Here is a 23,814-nt window from a genome sequence, read left to right as displayed (position 1 = left end):
TTGGCAAGTCCTAGGCTCTGTGTTTTAACCCACAGCGCCACCCACATCCCTTGTGCTACTCTGTACGAACACACAAACTGCTAACCATGTTCTAAGCATGAGTTTAACACTACGCCAGCCACCATTGTGAATTCCTGTGCTACTTGGGAGAAATCCTCGTCGGGGCAGAGTCATACTGTCCCAGTTTGGGTTTTCTGCACAATCCCGTTGGGGGTATTCCGTCTAAATTACCAGCTTGAGGTAAGGAAAATATCAACCCGGATGCAACATAAGCAGCTGTATCCTTGGGTTGTGTGTACTGGTGATCAGCCACAGCTCTGTGCAGACTAAACTACAGTCTCATATTGACATGAATGACTAAACAACGGACTGGTATTGATAGCGTTGACATTTATATTTTAAATGTCTCTCTGCAATGGTAGATGGAAATGGCACATAAGCATGTGGCTAGATGCAGACATGCCACTATACAAATAAAAGGGCTCCCACTGGGAAATGGGGGGCACAGCACCATCTCACCCTTCCCTTTCTAGTCCCACACAACCAATCCTATGCTGTTCTCCCAATCCTTTGGAGCAGCTTTAGAGAGAGGAAGGATCTGCAAATATTGCCACCCCTCTTCTTCTGGTGGAGAATTACATGCGTGGAACTTTGCACACCACAAGTCTGGACAGAAACCATAATATGTCGAGTGATATTTGAATGGACTACTATGTTCTCCAGATGCGTTTGCATTTTTCACATTGTTTTAAAGTAAGCTTGTATTCTTCATCCTTATATTCTAGCTTTCAATTGTGATGTTTTCAGACAGAGATTTTCTGAAAACGTCTTTGTCATCTGCAACATCTGGGTTGTTGTCAAATGAGTTGGCTTGCCATCCACATGGCAGATGTGTTTTTGCCTTTCCTTTTTACTAAAAACCATCTGTGTTGCTTTAAGCAGTTTTATGATCCTGGTACTTTTTTGCAGATCTTCTTTCATTATCATTTTTTTTTTTAGTAATAGTAGTTAGATTCTGTGGCCGTAGAATTGGATTTAGTGCATTGCAGTTTTTTAAAATAGGAAAGCTCTAATATCACCAAATAGAAACAGACCTTGCAACTTCTGATCTAAGGTAGAATGAAGCTTTCTTATGCAAGTCTTAAGAAATATTTGCATGTATGTATCTGGGTGCATTTTGCCATTCAAAGTCTCAATTAAAAAGCCTGCTCTGTTTTCAGATAATGCATACGAAGCTGATAGAGTCTTTTTTGCAAGGCAAGTGTTGAAATGTAAAACAGTTAAGCCAGCTAAAATGATCTGGGTAATCTGTGAGGAGTGATAGATATTCACAATATACCTTTATTTTTCACATAACTGTATCCCTAAAACTGTTGGTCCAAAATTATAAGGTAGGACTCCATAGGAGGTGCAAATTCCAAATAAGTAAAGGTACCTTGTTCACCATAGCAGGACATTTGACATCACAAAATGAACTGCTCAGTAGATCAGTATTCTGGCCCATGACAAGATACACAATTGGTAAAGCTGCTTTTCCTTTCATTTCACAGCTCCGCAAATCTGTTTTCAGCATTAGAGCAAGAAACCTTCTGGAAAAGGAGACTGCAATCAACAAAATTCTTAGGTAATGATGATTTGATGCTTCCCTTAATTTGATTTGCAAGTAGCAGATTTATTTGAATCATCTTGAATAGTTTTCCCAGTCTAATTCTTTTCTCTCTTTTTTTTTTTCCTTTCTGCATGTAACAAGTAAAAGTTTGGTATTTCCTAAAAGCTTTGATGCAATTAAAACTCCCTCCCAGGCATCTGATTTGGAATCAGTCAGTTGGATGAATTTAATCTCTGGACATCCAGCAATCATTAGGAGTATGATGCGACCTTTCCACCTTTCATGAGCCTGCTCTGCCTTTCCCCTCCTCCAAATCTAACCCATAGAGACCTTGAGGAAGGCATGCCCAAATCACTAGATCACAGCACAACAACCCAAAACCTTAGACATCTCTCCATCTAGGGACTGTCCCTCTCCACTCCCCCTGGGAAAGGGCATGCTTGCCCAGAAACAAAAATTGGGATAATGATCCAGATTTTTAATACCTTCCCTTACAAATTTCAAAGTCTGCTGAAAAATATAGTGCTCAGAAGAAAACCAACATCATCATAATTCTGTAACAGTTTCTAGCTACAGTGGTGCCTCGCAAGACGAAATTAATTCGTTCCGCAAGTTTTTTCTTCTTGCGAGTTTTTAGTCTTGCGAAGCACGGTTTCCCATAGGAATGCATTGAAAATCAATCAATGCGTTCCTATGGAGACCGTCCGGGGACAGAGGGGACCTGTTTTAAAGCAAGGGAAGGGGCAGCGGGGAGAATCGCTTCTCCCCATTGCCGCCCCTTGGTTCAAAAGGGGTCCGGGGACAGAGGAGAAGGCACGCGCGCGCCTTCCCCTCTGTCCCCGGAAATTGCGGGGCTGGCAACGGGGAGAAGCGATCTTCTCCCCGCCGCCCCTTGCTTCAAAAGAGGTCCGGGGTGCGGGGGCAAGCTTCGTTTTGCGAAGCAAGCCCATAGGGAAATTCGTCTTGCGAAGCAACTCGAAAACGAAAAAACCTTTCGTCTTGCAAGTTTTTCGTCTCGCGAGGCGTTCGTCTTGCGGGGCACCACTGTATTAGAGAGGTAAAAGATAAAGTGCCCGTTCATTTATTTGTCACTATAGATAGAAGCCACAATATGTTCTAGACAATGCTCCTCTTAACATTTTTACTGTGCTCAACATGAACTGCACATCTTACACACAAGTTCTGTCTTCAGTTATTACCTGCTTTTAAAAAAAAATTAGAAGCACCTATGTTCTGTCTGCAATGACGTTTGGGAAACAACATTATTGCCTTGCTGGAATTATATATTCAGTTTTGGCAGTCTGTTGGTATTTGAAACAGCTGCTCAGCTGGTCCTATAAATATTCTTCGAAATTGAATGACCTTTTCTGCTCGCCGGGATGTTAACAGCCAAGGGATAATGTATCTTTGAAAATATTTAACAGACAAGCTTATAGCCAGATAGTTTCACTGTGTCAAAGATAAGAGAATGTTATTCAGAAATCCAGTGCATTGTTAAGTGCATTACAATGAAAAACAATGTACTACAATGCTTCTATGACCACTTGAGCTTCACAAGATGATTGTGTCCTTCCTTGACAACATGTGCGGCACCATCTAGTATGATGGTTCATCCTTGGACACCTTCTCTATAAAGAACAGTGTGAAACAGGGCTGTGTTCTTGCCCCAACTATATTTGGCATGTTCTTCTCCCTGTTGCTCTCATATGCCTTCAGCTAAAGACAGTGTGTACTTCCATTCAAGGAGCGATGGGGGTCTGCTCAAACAGGCACATCTCCACGCCAAGACAAAAGTGTGGCAGGTCCTTATCTGAGAGATGTTGTTTGCAGTTGATGCAGCCTTGAGGAAGCTCTACAGAGACTCATCAACCATTTTGCCCAAGCCTGCGGAGAGTTCAGCCTTACCACCAGCCTGACAAACATCCTGGCTCAGGACATCATCAGCACTCCACACATCAGCTTTGGTGACCACACTCTTGAGGTGGTAGATGACTTTGTCTACCTGGGTTCCACCATAACCAGCAACTTCTCCTTCGACGCTGAGCTGGACCAGTGTATTGGCAAGGCAGCTACAGCAATAGCTCACCTCTCTGAAAGGGTATGGGAGAATGCGATGCTAACGTTCAGTGCCAAGATGAAGGTCTACCAGGCTTGTGTATTGAAAAAATATCTGAAGAAGTGTGCATGCACACGAAAGCTTATACCAAGAACTAACTTAGTTGGTCTTTAAGGTGCTACAGGAAGGAATTTTTTTATTTTGCTTTATGGAAGTGAGTCATGGGCAACACCTTCCACATGTCAAGAAGATTTGGGGCATCACATGACAAAACAGTCTCAAACAAAGTTGTGCTCCCCCAAGCTCTCACATTCCCAGCATGTTCACAATCCTATCTCAGTGACACCTTCGCTGGCTTGGTGATGTCCACAGAATGGAAGATGGCAGGATCCCCAAGGGGAGCTGGCTTCAGGCACCAGGCCTGTTGGCAGACCAACTCTGCATTACAAAGATGTCTGCAAAAGTGACATGAAGGCTGGCAACATCAACCCCACGGTGTGGGAATCCAGTGCAGGGAGATTTGTCAGTTAGGTTGTGCATCTGTACAAGTGACCAGAAGAGGAATGACCGCCGGGAGGAGCGCAGAGAGAAGGAACGCCATGGTACATCTGCAGCAGCACAACCAGACACCTTCATGGGCTCCAGCTATTACTAAACATGTTTCTCCCATATCTGTCTCTACAACCACAGAAGGCTCTGTAACCTTCCAACAATTTGACTTCATCCCCAAAGGTCCATTTCTCCATTGTCTCCGAAAACAGATGGATGCCAAAATGATTATTATTTTATTCTTTAATTTATTTAAATACCGCTTTTCCCCACAACTGGGACTCGTGGCAGCTCACATAAATTAAAACAAACATGGATAAAACACAGATAGCTAAAAACTTATCAGAGATACACCTACTCAGAAATAGGAGCCATTGAGTTCAGAGGGGTAGGATTGCTGCCTTAAACTACACTGTATTACTAGTCTTCTAGTGATTCTAACAGTACAATCTTACTAAACCCCTTTCTGCTTTCAAAAATATTTAGGCGGGGGGAAACTTCAGTTAAAAGTATTTCCTTAATAGAAAAGAATTCTTTGAAAAGTATTTTAACAAAAGCTAACACTTGTAACAATATGTATGGAGTTCAGAAGTAAAACAAGCAATAGCACCAGAGTTTGAAGGGGAATCCGGGAGTGAGCAAGTTGAAACAAGGAGAGATGGATGGAAAGGCAAGGAGAGAACAAGAGGTCATGTAATTGTTCTGTATTAAACACTCTGATGAAAGCACACCGTTTAGGAGTTGATTAGACAAAGAGTTCCAACATGAGGTATCTCTGAAATATTTCATTTATCCATATTGAAAATGAAGAAAAACAAATTCCGGACATGAAACACATACGCACATGGGAGGGGACTGAGACCAAATTACCTGGCAACTTCTTTTTTTTTTTAAATAATTTTTATTGGTTTTTCACCTTTTATAAAGACATAATACACACGAAAAAGACAAAGACAAAAACATGTATAGTTTCAGAAAATCCTTCTTTCTTAACCTTGTTCCTTGACTTCCCCCCACCCCCCTTCATGCATCCCAATTCCCATGATTGTGTCAGCAAATTATTATTTCTCCTCTTTACCATCTTATATTACCTTTTCTATAAAAAATAAGTTTTTCCTAAGTTGGACTCAAATTCCCTTCCATCAATTTCCCATTTTATCTTAAATAAAGTCATATTAACTAAACCCAAAAGTCATGAGTGTTTTTAAAGTTCTATTCTTCCCTCCCTCCCATCCCCGGTTTTCGTCCCTTCCCCAATACATGTCCAAAATAACAGTTCTTAGCCTGGATTCCTCACATCCGAGGCTTTCAAGTCTCTTTCAGTCCCTCTCCGCCGGTCTTGTTGGTAGTCCTTTATGTTGGTCGTCGAATCTCGAAGGAGTTCTATCCCCATCAAACCAGGTTCTCTTCCCACAAGGGCATTTAGAAACAGCTGCTGCAAAAGTTCCACAGGCCATGCATCTTCAGAGTCAGAGTGGAGGCTCCAATCATAATTCTTCTTTATTTTAAGTTCCTGTATTCCATATACTCCAGGGGCCTCCTCCATCGTCTTTTGCATCTTTCGCAGATTTGTGATCGATGTAATCCAAAAGTCTCCTTGCTTATACTCCACTAGTGTAAGCTTCTGGTTGGTACTTTCCATCTTCGCTTTCTTTTTTCCTTGTTTAGTCTCCTCCATTTCTTGAGATATCATTTCCGATTCAGCTGCAGATTCTTTCTTCCCTCTCCATGAAGCCATTCATCAAACTGGGAGGCTGGTGTTCTCCTGTCTAATATACATGTCTCTGTCCCTCTGGTCCTGTAGCCCTGGCCGAAGCAGGAAGAGCTTTTAAGCCAAGCTTCTAGGCGTGAGGAGGATAGGGGCAGATGACAACTATTTTATACGACTTGTTGTTCTGAGTAATGGCTTGTGCATGTATGGCTGAGAAAGAGAAAGGCGTGGAAGAGGAATGTTTTGAGGGGTTTTTGTTTTTTGCTTTTGGCCAATCCCCTCCTGCAGGGCTGTGAATTATGTCCTTAAAAAAAAACACCTACTGAGTTGTTTAGTTGCTGTACAATTTTATTTTTACCTACCATAGCGCTGCTCATTTCCCTAGGGCCTGTACACGCCAGCGCATGTTGAGTGGATCCCTTGAGGGGCAGCCTGCGAAAGAAAGATCAATTCTTAGTGTCCAGCATCATATACGTCAAGAACGCAGGTAAAGACAGTTGTTGCATTTTACAATATGGTGGATTATATCAGACAGATGAAAATGAAAACCAAGCTCCATAAATAACTAATCTCCATATTTCTTTGACAATAACAATGATAAATCAGTGTGACGTACAAAGGGGAGAAAATGCTTTTTATTTCAAATGTAGTTAGCTTCTGTGACATTCAGATCATCCATTTTAAAAATCAAGAGAAAAAAGTAGCTGATAGTAGATTAGACTAGGCTGAAAATTTACAAGCTTTTGATGCAACCAAAGAAAAATTGATTGCAAGGGACACTGTCTTGGTGCACTATAATAGTAATCACGTAAGGATCGACACTTGATCTCAGTTATCTGTCACCCAAAAGAGTGTTATTTTTTCAGGTCACTAAGACATGGCTCCAACAGTCAGCGAATCAGCAGAGGGAAATCGCTTGAAACTCTAACACAAGATGTAAGTCAAAATAAAATTAAGAATGGAGTGGAAATTAAAATATCTTGGAGAAAAACAATTGTCATAACAAATCACAAATTCTACAATAACGATTTTGTAACACTGTAATATTAGTGTTCCTTTTTAGTGCATTAATTTGTGAACTGATAAAGCCTAGCACTTGCAAGTCCCATTGATATGTATGGTAGAGGTTTATGCCTACCACTTCCATTGAAATCAATGGGATGTAAAGATGCTTAATTTTGGCTGGACAAGCTCTGGTTAATATGTATAATAGTGGAGTATCTACATAATTACTAATCAAGTTGTGAATTTTCTCAAAAACTGAGTAAGAAACCGTAGTTTTTGAAAATAAAATATAAGCTACATGCAGTTACCTGCATTTCCTTGCTTTGTTCTTGTGTGGTAAAATACAGAACTGTTTTGTTTTTTTTAAATGCTTCTTCTTCTAGCATTCTAATACAGTGAGGTACAGAAATGCACAGAGAGAAGACAGCGAGATAAAAATGATCCAAGAAAAGAAGGAACAGGCAGAAATGAAAAGGTACTTAGGGAATTTAAATTTCTACCACTTTCTTAAATTGAATATATTTACTAGGACCGTACCCCAGTTTCTTCATAAATTAATAATCTGAGTCGTTGAGGTCATAATCCTAACTCCTGGCTGGTAGTGGTGAGGCCTGATAGAGGGGTACAGGCAGGGGCACTTGCACCAGCAAGGCCAGAAAGGAGAAGGAGAAGTGAAATGCCCCTTCATTACATCAGCTCCCAGGCTGGTGAGGCGAAGAAGCCAGTTTTGGGCCCGTTTCCAGCTCATAGCGGCAGCAGATTTGGCAAAGCATCCATTTCAGCCATAACATCTGCCCCCCTACCTTTTAAGCAGGTGCATTAGGTTGCTGCTCATTGGTGGGCCTTCCCCCACCCCCACAATGGTGGCTTTTGGCAGAGCTGAACAGGGATGGGCGGAAGGACATATCCACCCCGTTCAGACTTTTGCATGACAGATCGGATATTTGGATTATTCTGCCAGTTGATAACAAATTTGCTTAGGGCCAAAAACAGTATTTCAAAAGCAAGAGGAATGGTTTTAGATGACGCACCCAACAGTCACAGCTGGCATTAGATGTATTCCTCTAATGTGTGAAAAAAGGACGAATGTCCTTTTTTAAGAAGATTCTTGCCATCTGCGGTTTTGATACACACTTGTAGAGAGTATATACTTTCCTGATCACAGCCAGTTAGGGCTGAGAGATAGGGACTTGCCCAAAGCCATTCTGTGGTTGCCACAGATGAGCAGAAGGTTCCTAAGGCTGATAGTCAACCCTCTCTCTACACCACAATGGTCTTGTTGCTATAAGCTAACAAAATATATGCTTTATATGCCTTCCTGCCTGTGTTTGAATATCTTACAAGTCCCTTTTCCCCGCATTCTTGAAAGGAAAGTCCAGGAAGAAGAGTTACGAGAGAATCACCCCTATTTTGACAAGCCGCTCTTCATCGTTGGCCGTGAACACAGATTCAGAAATTTCTGCAGAGTGGTTGTGCGAGCTCGCTTCAACGCGTACGTATCTGAGTGTTTTGTGGCAGCTTTGTGTTTTCGCTTTGGCTCTGTGTTTTACTTCACAAGCTCATAGATCAAGTAATAGGGTTCGGCTGAGTAACTTTTTATTTGTTTATCCTCATTCCCGCCACTTCCTTGTGGGGACACCTTTAAAACCATACTATAACACCTGCAAGCAGTCACCACACAGCACAGCAGCACACCACTGCAAATTCTTCCACTGCCATTTCATGGCAACAGAGGCCCTTACTGTGGTTAGTGCGAACCTATGGTGTGGGCATGCAAACCTATGGTGTGGGCATGGAAGCTCACCGTGGTGGTGTTGGGGCATGCGTACATAAGATAGCACTAGACCTGGGCCTAGACTTCTTAAAGTTCCCAGCAATTACGTCATTTGCCGCAATTTGGCATGTTGCTTCTGAGCATATAGGTTCCATTTAGATATTACAGCCAATAGCCATCAATAGCCCTATGCTCCATGAATGAGTCTAATTATTTTTTTAATCCAACTAAGAAAGTGGCTATTGCCATGGCTGCGATAAATCAGTTCCATATGTATTACATATTGGTCCAGTTTGCATGTCACAGTAAACCATAGTTATCTGTCTGCCTGGGGTGCTTTGTGCTGCCTTGTTAGCACATGAAGGAAACAAACCATGTTTGACTTATTGTGCAGTTTGTTTGATTGAAGCTCCTATTCCTAGCTCAGATGAAATGCTAAGCCCAGGGATCATGGTTTATTTATCCCCAGCTCTAACAGGGAGAAACAAAACAGGTTTGACTGGCACGTCCACAATAAGCTGTGGCTAATATGTGTGAATGCAGCCATTTTTAAAGAGGTAATCCTTTTTATCAGACAAGGACCTACTATCAATCAGCTTCATTGTGTGATGACCGTGTTACAGGGGAGGGGGGAATCCCTTCATTTCTTAATTTTTTAAACATCTATCACATCCATCAATCCCTTTGTCATCTTGTCTCAAAACTAAACCAAGATTTAAACTAATACTGATTTCTGTTAGCTTTCTGTAATTGAATTAAGAACTTCTAAGAACTTTTTCTTAGTCCTGGCATGCCATAGATGAAATAACTTAAGTAGTAACTTGATGCAAAATGACCTTAAGTAAGCTTTAAATTCAAACACAAATCCAGGAATCTGTTCTCTGACGTGTGTGTGTCATAATTACATGGCTTCTTAGAGCTTGAACTGCAAATTCTGAAGACATCTTTCCTCTGTTACAGCTCTAAAACAGACCCTGTTACTGGAGCAGTGAAAAATACCAAATATCATCAACTTTAGTAAGCATAGCAAAAACAAAAACAAATGTTACTACTTGTCCAGTTACATTTGCTATATCTGTGTGCATGATTTCTAAACTTATTTTTTTTCTAGAAAATACCTGTTTGTTAATATGTTACTATAATGATTTTGTTATGGATTTGTCAAATGTTAAAATTGTAGTAGATGTTCTTCATTTACCTTTCTCATTCATGCCATATGTTGAATAGATATTTGCCATTAATATTAGAAACTCCTTTTGAATGCTTCATTTTATTCTGCAGTGATTTGCTGGGATTGGTTACATATCTGGACTGGGTAATGATCATTGTCACTATATGCTCTTGCATTTCAATGATGTTCGAATCTCCTTTTCGAAGAGTGATGCATGCACCAACACTTCAGGTAATTATATAGAAGCAATTTGTCGTACAAAAGAACCCATTGTTTTCAAGTTCAAGGGTAAATAATATTTGGTTTTCCCTTTGCTTCTCAGATCGCTGAATATGTTTTTGTAATATTCATGAGCATTGAACTTAATTTGAAGATTATGGCTGATGGCTTGTTTTTTACTCCAACGGCAGTCATAAGAGACTTTGGGGGTGTCATGGATATATTTATATATCTTGTAAGTATTTGCTCTTCGGGCATTTTTCACCAATGTGCCTAATATTCTGCGCTAGTCATGATTAACTAAAAAAAGAAGCAAACTTTGGGAAAATAATTTCATCTAATAAGAATGAGAATCCACACTAGAAATTAAAAACAATTTGTATATATTGTTTGTCTGCAATTTACATCTAAACTCCAAAGTACTTTCAGTTGTACATAGGTACATAAATACCTGTTTACCTGGAAATGTATAAGAAATGCATATGCAAATGTAAGATTCAGTTGCACTGTTAGTATGATAGACTCACAACTTATGCACATTTAACTTGTGTGCATTCAGCTTTATGCATTTGGCCTGAAAGGATAATGTAGGTGTCAGACAAGCCTCCCAGAGGACTGAGTTCCATAAATAGGGCATCGCCTCAGAGAAATTCATCTCCCTTGTTGCCATTCATATTTCTCAGCTGGCAGGGGCATTGTGAAAAAGAGCCTCCAAAGCAGATCCCAGCACATGAGTACATGATGTGGGGGAAGATGTTCATTTGGGGATAGCTTTTAGAATACGAATCTTATCTTACCTCATGGCATCATAGTCCTTGTCACTTAGTACCATACTTTTCCATGTATAAGACTAGGTTATTTTCCTTAAAATTCATGCTAAAAAGTGGAAGTTGTCTCATACTTGGGTAGTGCCTAGGGTGGACGTTTGATTGGTTGCTGCCATGGCTGTCAGCGGCTATTGTGCGTATTATTGGTTGCTGCGTCAATGGGTGGCCAATGCTGAGTCAATTGGGCGGGCAATTGGCAGCTTCTGCAGGCGAGGGGACAGATGGGAGGCAAATATTGCGATGCGTGGGGGTGAGCGATTTTCGCCATTTCTGCCTTAAAAAGCTCAACAACCCCCCAAAAAAGCTCAACAACTTTTTGTCATCTCCTCCCGTTTTCTGAAATTTCACTCCCCCAAAATAGGGGGCGTCTTATACATGGGGGTGTCTTATAGATGGAAAAGTACGGTAATTTCTTTTATAAAAGAAATATTTAACATTGAACTATGTATACATGGCATTAGATAAATACTTAATGTTCATATTATCAAAAAAGACTGTTTTTTTAAAAAAATATCATAGCACTATATCTGAACAAAACTTCTAAGTGAAAACATTGTGAGCTTGATTAAATCTTGTAGATATTAGACTGTGTCACGGATATAATGAATATAATTTGTCACAATCAATTTGTATTCAAGTCTTGCGTGTCTGCAGTCAGAAAATGAGGCCTTTTCTCAGAAATCCTTCTCTGCCTCTTCTACTTTGTTTGAAGAAGAAAAACTGCATTCAATCTCCATTTCTAAATAATTCTAACATTTAGAAAAGTTCAGTTCAGCTTGTATTGTTCCGCATTGCACCATTATTTGGGAGCGCAGAAAGTAACAGCAATGTATCCCAAATGAAATAATAATTTTAAGAAAACTACACACATATCCAATTCTTGAACATCTTAGAACTAAATTCTGTTGACATCAATGGGTCACACTTGCAAGAAAACGAGATTAAAGTCTTTTTGAAACTCCCTGTGAGATGAGCACCGCAACCCCAAAGTCATCCGTGACTGGACCTAACGGTCAGGGGTCCCTTTACCCTTTACCTTTACATGTCTTCCAACCCCTCAAAATATCATTTTAATATGGAAAGTGTTGATGAAATGTTATTACTCACAAGAAAGGCTTCTCACAAAAGCTAGGTCAACAATCCAGATAATAATTACAGCAGAATAGAGGAATAATGCCCCTTCCCTTCTCTGTTTGCAGGCTTTGACCATTCTTTGGGGTATGGTTGAGGCCCAAGCTGGCAGTCAAGATGGCCAACCAGTCAGGAAATGTACACAAATAGGCATTTCGACTTTCTTGCACCTTTACTCCAGTGTGACAGGATTACCGCTCAATCGCCTTTTGCCATCAGGGCACACTGTTATGTTGAACACATGCTGGTGTAACATCATGGCATTTCTATCATGGCCACATGTTAGTTGGTAGGTAAAGGTAAGGTAAAGGACCCCTAGACGGTTAAGTCCAGTCAAAGGTGACTATAGAGTGCAGCGCTCATCTTGCCTTTCAGGCCAAGGGAACTGGTGTTTGTCCGCAGACAGCTTTCCAGGTCATGTGACCAGGATGACTAAACTGCTTCTGGCACAACGGAACACCATGACAAGTGCCAGAGCGCATGGAAACGCCGTTTGCCTTTCCGTCACAGTGGTACCTGTTTATCTACTTGCACAGGCATGCTTTAGAACTGCTAGGTTGGCAGGAGCACGGACAGAGCAATGGGAGCTTACCCCGTCACGGGGATTCAAACCGCCAACCTTCTGATCGGCAAGCCCAAGAGGCTCAATGGTTTAGACCACAGCACCACCTGCTTCCCTTTGTTACTTGGTACCTAATGTGAGGGTGTCATCATTGTGAGCATCATTGTGATTATTCAAGGATTTTTTTAAAAACTGAAGTTTTCTGGGTTGCCCTTCAGTAAAATTTCCATGGGTGGCTTACAATAAAATAATGGAAATAAACTATAACAAAAAAAAGAACCTGAAAAAAGAAACGAATAGAACAGAATCATGAAATGTAGAACAGACAGACTATAATCATGCAACTTACTTAAATGCTGACATGTCCTAGCAAATACTGAGATATTTCCTTGGTGCTGAAATCACATTAAAATTGATGCTAGGTTAGATCTTATGGAGAAGACATTCCCTTTGTGGGACTTGCAGTCATTATTACTATGCCGACTATTGTTTGTAGTGTTAATCTTAGGATTCCGGCTTTGCCTACCGGATTGCAGCTGTGTTATGCTGGTGCAAACACTGGTTTGGCAGCCCCCAGCACAGTAGGACTATAGACTTGGTATACTCACGGCATACTTAGGATCACATTTTATTCTGTGTTCTGTGTGAGATATTTTACTTTATTTAAAAGGTTTTAAGACTAACTTTCAACCTCAGCTGCCCAAGCTAGCAAATGAGTACGTGAAATGTTTTTTTAAACACCTGGGCTATGTCCTCTTCCACCTTTCAAAAGGTAAGCTTGATATTTCTCTGCTGGATGCCGCAAAACGTCCCTGCGAAGTCAGGAGCTCAGCTCTTAATGGTGCTACGGTGTCTCCGGCCACTTCGGATATTTAAGTTGGTGCCTCAGATGAGAAAGGTTGTCCGAGAACTATTCAGCGGCTTCAAGGAAATCTTTCTAGTGAGCACTGTTTATTTTGTTAATCTTCCGATAAAAGATTTAAAAGTGAAATGTATTACATTCACCAGTATCTGAGAGCCAGTATGGTGTAGTGGTTAAGAGCGGTAGTCACGTAATCTGGGAAACCGGGTTCATGTCTCCGCTCCTCCACATGCAGCTGCTGGGTGACCTTGGGCCAGTCACACTTCTCTGAAGTCTCTCAGCCCCACTCACCTCACAGAGTGTTTGTTGTGGGGGTGGAAGGGAAAGGAGAATGTTAGCCGCTTTGAGACTCCTTAAAGGGAGTGAAAGGCGGGATATCAAATCCAAACTCTTCTTCTTCTATCTGTTCAATAGATTTATGGTCAATGCATTTCACTACATCCTAATAAGAACAGGTTAAAATCCCATCTGTTCTTAGACTGGGTAACTCTCTCCAAACCTATTTAGTTATAAGCTCTTCTGTAGAATAGGGGGAATAAAAAATACTATAATTGGGCCCTTCCAAAGTTCTGGTTAAAGGCTGGGGAGAATGCATCAAAATTGCCCTTTTATTTTATTTAAGCTATTTATATATCGCTTTATCCATGGCATTTCTAAGCAGTGTACATAACACTTTCAAAAAAACTTTGTATTCTATCATGCTGTGACGACCTAAGTGTACTTAAAAGAATGTCCTCCTTGTGAGTTTCCCAAAGACATGTAGCTGATCAATGTGTGAAGCAGGATTCTTCTTAAGATTGTGTTTCTGATTGCAAAGAGGTTTACCTGCATGCATGAAATGTAGGTCGTGAAATTTACCTGAATGGAGTGAGGAATGCATTTAAATGCAATAAGAGGCATGTCACTGGGGTTAAAGGATGTGAAAATACATATATGAACGAAAAGAATAAGGAATAGGAGGAAGTACCTTGCTGCCACCTTCCTCAAGACACATCCGTATTGCAGGCAAAAACCTCCCTTCCTGCAATTTTATGAAGGGTTTGCATCATGGATATTATTATGGAAGAAATAGTAATGACAGCTGCATGGGAAAAGATGGCAGCACATTGATCTTGCAGGAACCCCATGCCATACTGCAGAATAATGTCTCTCTAAAGCAGGGGTCAGCAACCTTTTTCAGCCATGGGCCGGTCCACCGTCCCTCAGACCATGTGGTGGGCCGGACTATATGGGGGGGGGGAATGAACGAATTCCTATGCCCCACAAATAACCCAGAGATGCATTTTAAATAAAAGGACATATTCTACTCATGTAAAAACATGCTGATTCCCGGACTGTCCGTGGGCCAGATTGAGAAGGTGATTGGGCCGCATCCGGCCCCCGGGTCTTAGGTTGCCTACCCCTGCTCTAAACTATCCTTGTGTGACTTAAAGAGGAGACGCAGTCCAGGGTTCAACTGGTGCCAGTCTGTTGTCAGGGCTGGTGGCTTAAGAGAAGATACCCACAGAGGATTTGAGCATTGAATATAAGACTGTTTTCAATAAAGTTGGACTGCTTTTCATTTATTCCTACAGGTTTCCATTCTTTTGCTGACATTGATGCTTGTTTTTGCAAGTTTTGGAGTTCAGCTTTTTGCTGGGAAACTGGCTAAGTGCAATGATCCACATATTATTGCAAGGGTAAGAACATGTTTTGCTTGCTTCAGCATTTACAGAGCATCTCCTACCTTTGCATATGGGCAAAATTCCACTAACTTCTGCGGTCCCATTCTAGAGTAGGGTGGGGGAAGTTTATGAGACATTTAATGACGACAGAAAATGCACACAAAAAAGAAAAGTATATCTGAAGCTGCTTTATATTGCGTCAGAAATTTATGGTTCACTCAGAAGTTTTACCGATAACATGACTATACATCACATGAGATCAGCATAAGACATTATGTGTGAGAGATGGCAGACTTGCATTGTCACTGTGAAACAGCTCTGTGGTCCCATTTTAGAAACCCTCACACACAGCAGTAGTGTTTGCAATGTGTACATTTGTGGTTGGTGAGCAGAGGACACACTCAGCTTTGCCAAGAAGGCTGTTAGTAGGAATGGTTCTCTCAGTTTCTCATTTTTCCAATCTTGAATTCAGTTGTACACATTTCTGCAGCAGTGTGTGTGTGACACACACACACACTTTTTCAGGTGCAGGTTTCTTCTAATAAAACATTTTTGTATGTCATTTTGAAAAATATACACCTTTTTGCAAGTATATTTCCTGATATAATGCAATTCTTCACAAATATATTCATTTTAATGCACATTTTCCCCTAATAGATGCATTTTTTTAAACACTGGTTGAAGAACTGCATCAAAAAATTCAGATAATAGTGCAACTTTGAAGTTTCTCATAATTGTTTCAGAAAGTGCAATTTGATAGAGTCAGCTTAAAATGCATACTGAATGAAACATGAGATAACCCCATGATTAGCTGTTAGTGAGTGGAGATGGAAAGCAGGAGTGTGGATTCCTTCCCTCTACCTCACCAAGAAAGTAATTGCTATTGTTGAACAGATGTTGCCAAAGTGCATGCGTGTTCAGTCAATGAAGTACAACTCTGCTCAATGTACAGGTTTCTCTTTCTTTCTCTCTCATCATAAGGAATACCATTTTTATGAATGTATCATCTTTGCTGGCCTAGCGTGGGATGTTGGTTAATGAGGGATTTGACTCCTTGAGTTAAATCAAAAGCAATACTTATGCTCACTTTATGACATAATTTCCTGGTGTTTGTCATACGGGATTAATTTTTGGTTTGTCTGCAGCTTTTTATGAGCATTATTTTATGTTTATTATAGGAAGACTGCCATGGCATATTCCGAATAAATGTAAGTGTTTCCAAAAATCTAAATCTAAAATTAAGACCCGGCGAAAAGAAGCCTGGATTTTGGGTGCCTCGAGTCTGGTAAGTAGTATATTATGGCCTGTGCATTTATTCTGAAAATTCAGTTAGTAATCTAAGCTATGCAGTGGATACTGTAAGAATCAGTTACACAGTGGCGTAGCGTGGGGGGTGCAGGGGGGGCCGGCCGCACCGGGCGCAACATCTGGGGTTAGGGCAAATCCACGGGTTAGGGGGCGCAAATCCACGGGTTAGGGGGCGCAAATCCACGGGTTAGGGGGCGCAAATTACTTGCCTTGCCCCGGGTGCTGACAACCCACGCTACGCCACTGCAGTTACATGATAGTTAACTTGTGCAAGTCAAGTACTCCTTCCTACATTTCAATTTTAGTGGTAAATCACACAACCAGGAGAGCATGTGGACATAATTTTAGTAATATTATGACAAAAACAATGGGAATAATGGTACCGGTTGTTTAAGAGCAGCAAAGTTTTTAAGCAGTTTATCTACGCTTAGAAAATGATGAAACTGAGTATATGTAGCCTAGGCACATATAAAAAGATTTGAAGCAGACAATGCAATTTTCAAGGGCTATAAAAACGGCAATAGAGATGCCGGATATATTAGTTCTGCCTTGTCATTGAGGGAGTAGGATTTTAAGCTGCAGCCACATAGATTTAGAACCATATTATGACAAAATCCCTAAATGTCAGAAGAGTTAGATGTGACAAGGGAAGTTAAGGTACCCGATCCTTTGATTTTGAAAGGAGAGAGTAATTTATAGATGATTATATCATACTTGGATCCTTCTGCTTGAATTTCTGTCCCGCTGTTGACCCCATTCCCACACAGTGAATTGAAGGCATAAGATATAAGAGGGGGGATTCTTCTTAATAGTAGAGTCTGTGTCTGAAGATGCTTGGAAAGCAATATAGTGTGGGCATCCATTATGCTGACTTTAAAATTGTTCCTTATTTTACAAATGTAAGCATAGGTAGCCATTTTGCTATTCTTTTCCAAAATGCTATTGTAAAATTTATCCTGGTGAGGGGGCTTGCAGGGAAGCATCCAGTACTAGTATGTGGAGATTTTCTTTCATTCTGTTCCATTAATATTAGAAATCAGGGTTTCTAAAGCAGGTTTCATTTTTTGCAAATATTTTAACATGGGAAGCTATATGTGGCTAGGGGAAAGTGCTGTGCTATTCTATTGAAACGATGCCCTGTGATGGGAGCAGCTGGTGATGCTGTGGTATTTGCAGAATCATATACTTTCAGAATCCAAGTCTCTAAGTGTAAGCAATTTAAAGACTTTAAGCAATAGCACTAATAATGTGAGGAACCAATTTTGTCAGTGTAAGAAAATGTATTTACCATGAGGAAAAGTGCACAGACAGAAGACTTGAGTGCAGAGGCTGATACTCAACTAAGTCGTACTCAAAGTGGATGCATTGTAATCAATAGACTTAAACTGCATTCAACAATTAATAAATAATATTATTGCACTGATACATTGGTGTCCTCCAGTTTTATTCCATGGCCATGGACCACCTATTGATGCACTTAGTAGTGGTGTGCTGTGAGGTTAAAATATGACACTGGAGATCCACATCCTTAAATCTTCTGGGATCCTATACACGCTGACCATGTCTGCTTCGGAGCAGATGTACATAAATTGCACTGTTAGTCTGTTTTTCCAGATGTTCAGGGGTCAAATGGAACTCTTATCCCTGACTGTCCTCTTTGATTGTTAGCTACTTAATTCAGGGAAATAAGTGAATCAGAAATGTAAATATACATCCCAGGAATGTGTATGATTGTCTCCATGACTGTGTGTGTGTGTGTGTGTGTGTGTGTGTGTTTGGCTCTAAACTACTCACTAGTGTTACTAAGAGATTTGTCAATTCTTTCAGTACAATTAGGGAGCTTAAGTGCATGTATTTTTACTACCCTTCCCTGTGATATTTTAACAGGGCCAACCCTCGGAACTTTAACTTTGACAATGTTGGGAATGCAATGCTGGCATTATTTGAAGTCCTTTCCTTAAAGGGATGGGTTGAAGTCAGAGATGTTATCATTCATCGTGTGGGGCCCGTGAGTATATATACCTCAGCACTTGTAAGACCTTTTAATTCCTCCTTTAATTTATACAGATGAGTAACATTTTTTTTAAAACAAAAATTACTTATGCAGATCCATGGCATCTACATCCATGTCTTTGTATTCCTTGGCTGTATGATTGGGCTAACTCTTTTCGTTGGAGTCGTCATTGCTAATTTCAATGAAAATAAGGTAAAAAGGCAGGCTTTCTATTTCTCATGAAATAATTTTTTTATATTGTCTTTGCACCTCCCATGTGCTGCCATGCAGTTCTCAGATAACATTGCAGGTATAAAACGATACCAACTTGGGCTGATCTGCCAACTGCACCCATTAACTGGCCACAGTCATCATATCACTTGCTAAAGGTGGAGGAAAATTTCGTTCAGTCCATGTTTTAAAGAGAACTGACCTAATTTGTACCTCCTGAGTACACAGTGGAATATCATTTTTCACACTTCTCAGAAAGTTACAGTACAGTTCTTGTCTCAAAAGAAATGCAGTATATATTTTGGGATAAAAGATGTTCAGAAATGCATTGAAATGAATTACTCATTTAAATACATATTTGTTTAAAAACACATGTAAAAAGGAATTTTCATATGGATTTTTAATAAATAAAACAAATCACAAAGCAAGGCAAAATGGAATTGGAACACTTGTGAAACTGACATGCAATGGAAATAGACTGATATGTCCTGGAAGTTAGTAACTTCCAGGGTTAGACTACAATAGTGCATTCTAATGCACTAGGGTGAGACTACTATAATGGACTCTTCTTGGGTACACCTCTGTAGAATCCTCAAGTTTCAGCTGCAACAAAAAGTGGCACAGTGTATATATCTATCGCTTTAGCTCCCTGTTCACTTCCGTGCCCAATTGAGAATGCTGGTGTTATCCTATAAAGTCATAGATACCATCATCATCATTTATTTATTTATTTATTTATACCCCATCCATCTGGCTATGTTTCCCCAGCCACCCTGGGCGGCTCCCAACAGAATATTAAAAATACGATAAAACATCAAACATTAAAAACTCCCTGTAAGGCTATCAGGGGGTTGCTCGAGATCAATCAGGCAAATGCCTTCCTGGTCGGCTGTAAAGCCTTGTTATTGGTGCCAAAAAAACCTTCACCATGCAGAGTGCCACTCTTCCGTGGCTTGCTCATTCACTGGCAGAATCTGGGAGGGGGCGGTCCTTAAACCTTCCCCAGCAGAGTAGTTTCTTGACGCCCAGTCTGCGCTTCCCCTCTCTGCGCGGAAGCCTACTGCGCAAGGAGGGCGTGGGTAACGGAGGACCTCTCTCCTCCCCACTTTGCTCAGGCAAGGTGTCCTGGCACCGCCTCACCTCCCCCGAGCCCTGCAGCTCCGCTCCACTGGAGGCGTGGCTACTCTCCTCCACTGAGGAGGTGCTGCTTCCCACGATCTTTGGGGGCTCTCTTTTCCCCTCTCGCCCCTGAGCCGATGGCAGTTCCCTGACACTTCCCTGACACTCCCCTAAACAGGGATGCCTTCAGATGTCTTCTAAAAGTCAGATAGTTTTTTATTTCCTTGACATCTTATGGGAGGGTGTTCCAGAGGGCGGGCACCACTACTGAGAAGGCCCTCTGCCTGATTGAGGCTTTGTTATCTTCTGGACCATCTTCTCCTGTATGAACCTTCCCCCAGTTATTAACTGAGGACCTGCTCCTGTGGATAGGCAAGTGGATTTTCAGGGGAAATGTTCTCAGCTATTGCATCCAAGCTTTGGAATTCCCTTCCCTAAGAAGTCCTAATGTACGATGGGGTATCCAGTTCTCATGTAGGCTTCCCTTTCTTCGACATCCATTTTCAATGCCTGGATGTTGAGAAGTGAGGCCAGGGATCCACCCAAGCTCAGGAGTGGGGCTAGGACTATGGCCCCATTAACTTTTAAATATGTACCAGGGCAGGTGTATCTTTTGGAAACAATATGAGAAGCTTTTGTTCAAACCATTTCTTGGTGGCCAAAGATAGGATAGTAAACTTGGTGTACAGTTACACACACACACACACACACCAGCTTTTTGATAAACAAATACGTCAAGTTATTTTGTTATTCTTGTTGCTTTAGGGGACAGCTTTGTTGACAGTTGACCAGAGGCGATGGGAGGATCTCAAGAGCAGACTGAAGATAGCACAGCCACTTCATCTCCCACCTCGCCCAGGTATTCATAATTCCGCAGGAATTTAGGTTTCACGTTATAATTGTAATCATGAGGCCCCTATGAGTTTGTGTGTATTAAAGTGAAAATATTCTATGTCTATAAATTTTGCGAAAGGGCATTAATTTCAGCCCAAAATGTGCTCCAGATGTTCAGAATTTGAATTCAAAAAGTGTTCAAAATTTAAAGGTCTAAGAGATTTATTATTGTGCATATGCAAACTAGACCAAGTTCAGGAAAATAGAGAGTGACACAAAAGAATTATATACTTTATTAAACTGTGTACTTTTAATTGTTTTTCCCAGATAATGATGGATTTCGAGCCAAGATGTATGATATAACTCAACATCCATTTTTCAAAAGGACCATTGCTGTGCTTGTCTTGGCCCAGTCTGTGTTGTTATCTGTTAAGGTATTTGCTCTGTTCCTTACGACATCTTGCAAAGCAGTAGATTATATACTGTAGAGTTGGGAAAGGTTCAGAAAACGGCAAAGCAAAATGATCAAGAGGATAAAGCAACTCCCCTATGAGGAAAGCATACAATATTTGGGGCTGCTGAGTTAGAGAAAAGGCTAGAGGCAATGTGATGTTGTTGTTTAGTCGTTTAGTGGTGTCCGACTCTTCGTGACCCCATGGACCAGAGCATGCCAGGCACTCCTGTCTTCCACTGCCTCCCGCAGTTTGGTCAAACTCATGCTGGTAGCTTCGGGATCACTGTTCAACCATCTCATCCTCTGTCGTCCCCTTCTCCTTGTGCCCTCCATCTTTCCCTACATCAGGGTCTTTTCCAGGGAGTCTTCTCTTCTCATGGGGTGGCCAAAGTCTTGGAGTCTCAGCTTCAGGATCTGTCCTTCCAGTGAGCACTCAGGGCTGATTTCCTTCAGAATGGATAGGTGTGATCTTCTTGCAGTCCATGGGACTCTCAAGAGTCTCCTCCAGCACCATAACGTGATAGAAGTATATAAAATTATGCATGGGATGAGAAAGTGGGTAAAGTTTTTCTCCTTCTCACATAACACTAGGACTTGGGGAATATCCAGTGAAGCTGAACATTGGAATGTCCGAGTCAAACAAAATAAATCAGTTCTTCACACAGTGAATAGTTAGACTGTGGGATTTGCTCCCACCTGAGGCAGTGATGACCAACTTGGATGGCTTTAAAAGAGGATAAGTCTACTAACCCTGGCGACTGTTCTTGTGGGAAACTGCAGCAAGGGAGAGTGCTGTTGTGCTCACTTCCTGCTTGCAGATTTTCCATAGGTATTCAGTTGGCCCATTGTGAGAATGGGACGTTGAACTAGATGGGCCTATGGCCTGACCCAGCAGGCACTAGTGTTCTTTTAATAATTTAGAAATATTTTATAAAGCCCTGTTTCTTCTTTTATATAAGTGGGATGATCAAGACCCCGTTACCGGTCCTTTAGCAGCAATGTCCGTCGTCTTCACCTTCATTTTTGTTCTTGAGGTAAGGTGATATATTTCACAATTTCTCCAGTCTACAACATTGCATCTTTTGTCAGTTTTGCTTTTGGACATCATGCAACAGCTTTACTTTTCAGTCTGTTCAGATTCATACTGATTTGCCAATAACCCCCCAGTTTGGGTACAGGTGACTCTCAACTTACGCGGGGGGTTACATTCTGTGCATAGCACATAAACCAAAATCACATATAGGGTAGGATTCCCCCCTTTCTGCCTCCTTTGGCGAGGGTGCAGGTAATACATTTCTGCCAAACATATAAAGCTAAATGCACACGTTACACATGCATAAGTTTTGAGTTACCTGTAGGGCAGAATTTTTGGGGTGTGGTGGCATAATGAATGATGCCTCACAGAAAAGTGATAACATATACATTCCTCTCTTAAAGGTTACCATGAAAATTATTGCTATGTCACCTGCTGGATTTTGGCAGAGCAGAAGAAATCGCTATGATCTCTTGGTGACATCTTTAGGAGTCATTTGGGTGATACTCCACTTCGCCCTAACTGTAAGTTCCAGAAAACTGATTTTTTTATTTATTTATTTTTGTCAAAACTGATCACATATTATAGTTTGTATACCTGAAATGTAATTAATGAGCTGCTTCGGTATTATTATTATTATTATTATTATTATTATTATTATTACTATTTTCTATTTATTCAAAAGGGGGGGATACAAACTGATCAACACTCCCTTTTCCCCAACCCAAAGATCAGGTGCAATCAGATGTAAACAGTATTAGTCCTTGTTGGGAATCTGCATACATGCAGCTACACACACAGAGTCAATTAGGGTTTGGCCAACAGCCAAGGCAATGTGAAGGAGTAAGTCTGCCTGGTGATACAGAGGCATGGAGACAGCTCCATGATTGGTCAAGCTCTCTCACGGGAATAATGATTAATGGCCTACTAACTGGAATGTGTGTTAGCACGAGTTTGAGTGTAAGAGTTGTGAGTCGTGTACGAGAGAGCTAGTCAAAGATCTGTGTTCTGTTCTCTTCCTGTAAATAGTTCACTGTATATAATAAACACCTAACTACAAGTTCCTGGTTCCTGCTTTGTCCATCCTGTCTGCAGCCAAGTTGCCAATTGCTTTTGTGAACTCTACGTTTACTCTGCTAGGTCTGGCTAAGGTCCTGCAACTAGTCAGAAAGTTGCGAAACACCAACAGATTTTGCCAATAGTCCTTAGTATTTTAAGCTGCCATTTAAGAAGTAGTACCAAGCAGAGACAACTTCTGTGTTTGAATTCCAGAATGCCTACACATACATGATGGGGGCATGCGTAATTGTCTTCAGGTTCTTCTCGATCTGTGGGAAACATGTGAGTAAAAGTGGCTTACTTGTTTGGCTGCTTTATTCTTTTCAGTATGTTATATATTGTTGCAATGAACAAATTAAAGCAGTATACTACTGAGGGTGAGGAAACAATGAGATGACAGATGTACACACCACCCAGGCCCACTGCCCTTGCTCCTGCCTCCGCCCTGGGTTCCATCACTGCCCAATCCCAGTCCTGGCAAATAGTGCAGTTCAGAAATTTGCAGTTCAGTTTGGGTAGTCTATGCCCTAGAGACAGGAATAGCTTTGTTGGGAGGGCTGATGGCTGGAAAGAGGTCCCGGAAGCTAGGAGCAGGGTAAAAGGTAAAGGGACCCCTGACCATTAAGTCCAGTCGCAGACGACT

The 23,814-nt window shown here is 41.1% G+C and overlaps 1 protein-coding gene across 7 annotated transcripts in view; it reads left to right on the top strand.

Annotated features, from left to right (window-relative positions):
* NALCN (sodium leak channel, non-selective) overlaps window positions 1-23,814 on the top strand; it is a 185,602-nt gene that overhangs the window by 150,930 nt on the left and 10,858 nt on the right. For all 7 annotated transcript variants that reach the window (XM_081198228.1, XM_081198229.1, XM_081198227.1 and 4 more), the window contains 18 exons: window positions 1,551-1,624; window positions 6,311-6,412; window positions 6,792-6,861; window positions 7,314-7,405; window positions 8,300-8,422; window positions 9,665-9,721; window positions 9,986-10,106; window positions 10,198-10,329; window positions 13,387-13,554; window positions 15,051-15,155; window positions 16,319-16,425; window positions 18,336-18,456; window positions 18,556-18,654; window positions 20,557-20,650; window positions 20,953-21,059; window positions 22,039-22,113; window positions 22,517-22,636; window positions 23,385-23,453. In XM_081198228.1, the coding sequence (XP_081054354.1) occupies window positions 1,551-1,624; window positions 6,311-6,412; window positions 6,792-6,861; window positions 7,314-7,405; window positions 8,300-8,422; window positions 9,665-9,721; window positions 9,986-10,106; window positions 10,198-10,329; window positions 13,387-13,554; window positions 15,051-15,155; window positions 16,319-16,425; window positions 18,336-18,456; window positions 18,556-18,654; window positions 20,557-20,650; window positions 20,953-21,059; window positions 22,039-22,113; window positions 22,517-22,636; window positions 23,385-23,453 (1,836 nt within the window). The remainder of the gene's footprint in view (window positions 1-1,550; window positions 1,625-6,310; window positions 6,413-6,791; window positions 6,862-7,313; window positions 7,406-8,299; window positions 8,423-9,664; window positions 9,722-9,985; window positions 10,107-10,197; window positions 10,330-13,386; window positions 13,555-15,050; window positions 15,156-16,318; window positions 16,426-18,335; window positions 18,457-18,555; window positions 18,655-20,556; window positions 20,651-20,952; window positions 21,060-22,038; window positions 22,114-22,516; window positions 22,637-23,384; window positions 23,454-23,814) is intronic.

This window comes from Podarcis bocagei (assembly GCF_964188305.1).
Source record: "Podarcis bocagei genome assembly, chromosome: 6".
Classification (NCBI taxonomy): Eukaryota; Metazoa; Chordata; class Lepidosauria; order Squamata; family Lacertidae; genus Podarcis; species Podarcis bocagei.
This window is presented reverse-complemented; position numbering and strand designations above follow the sequence as displayed.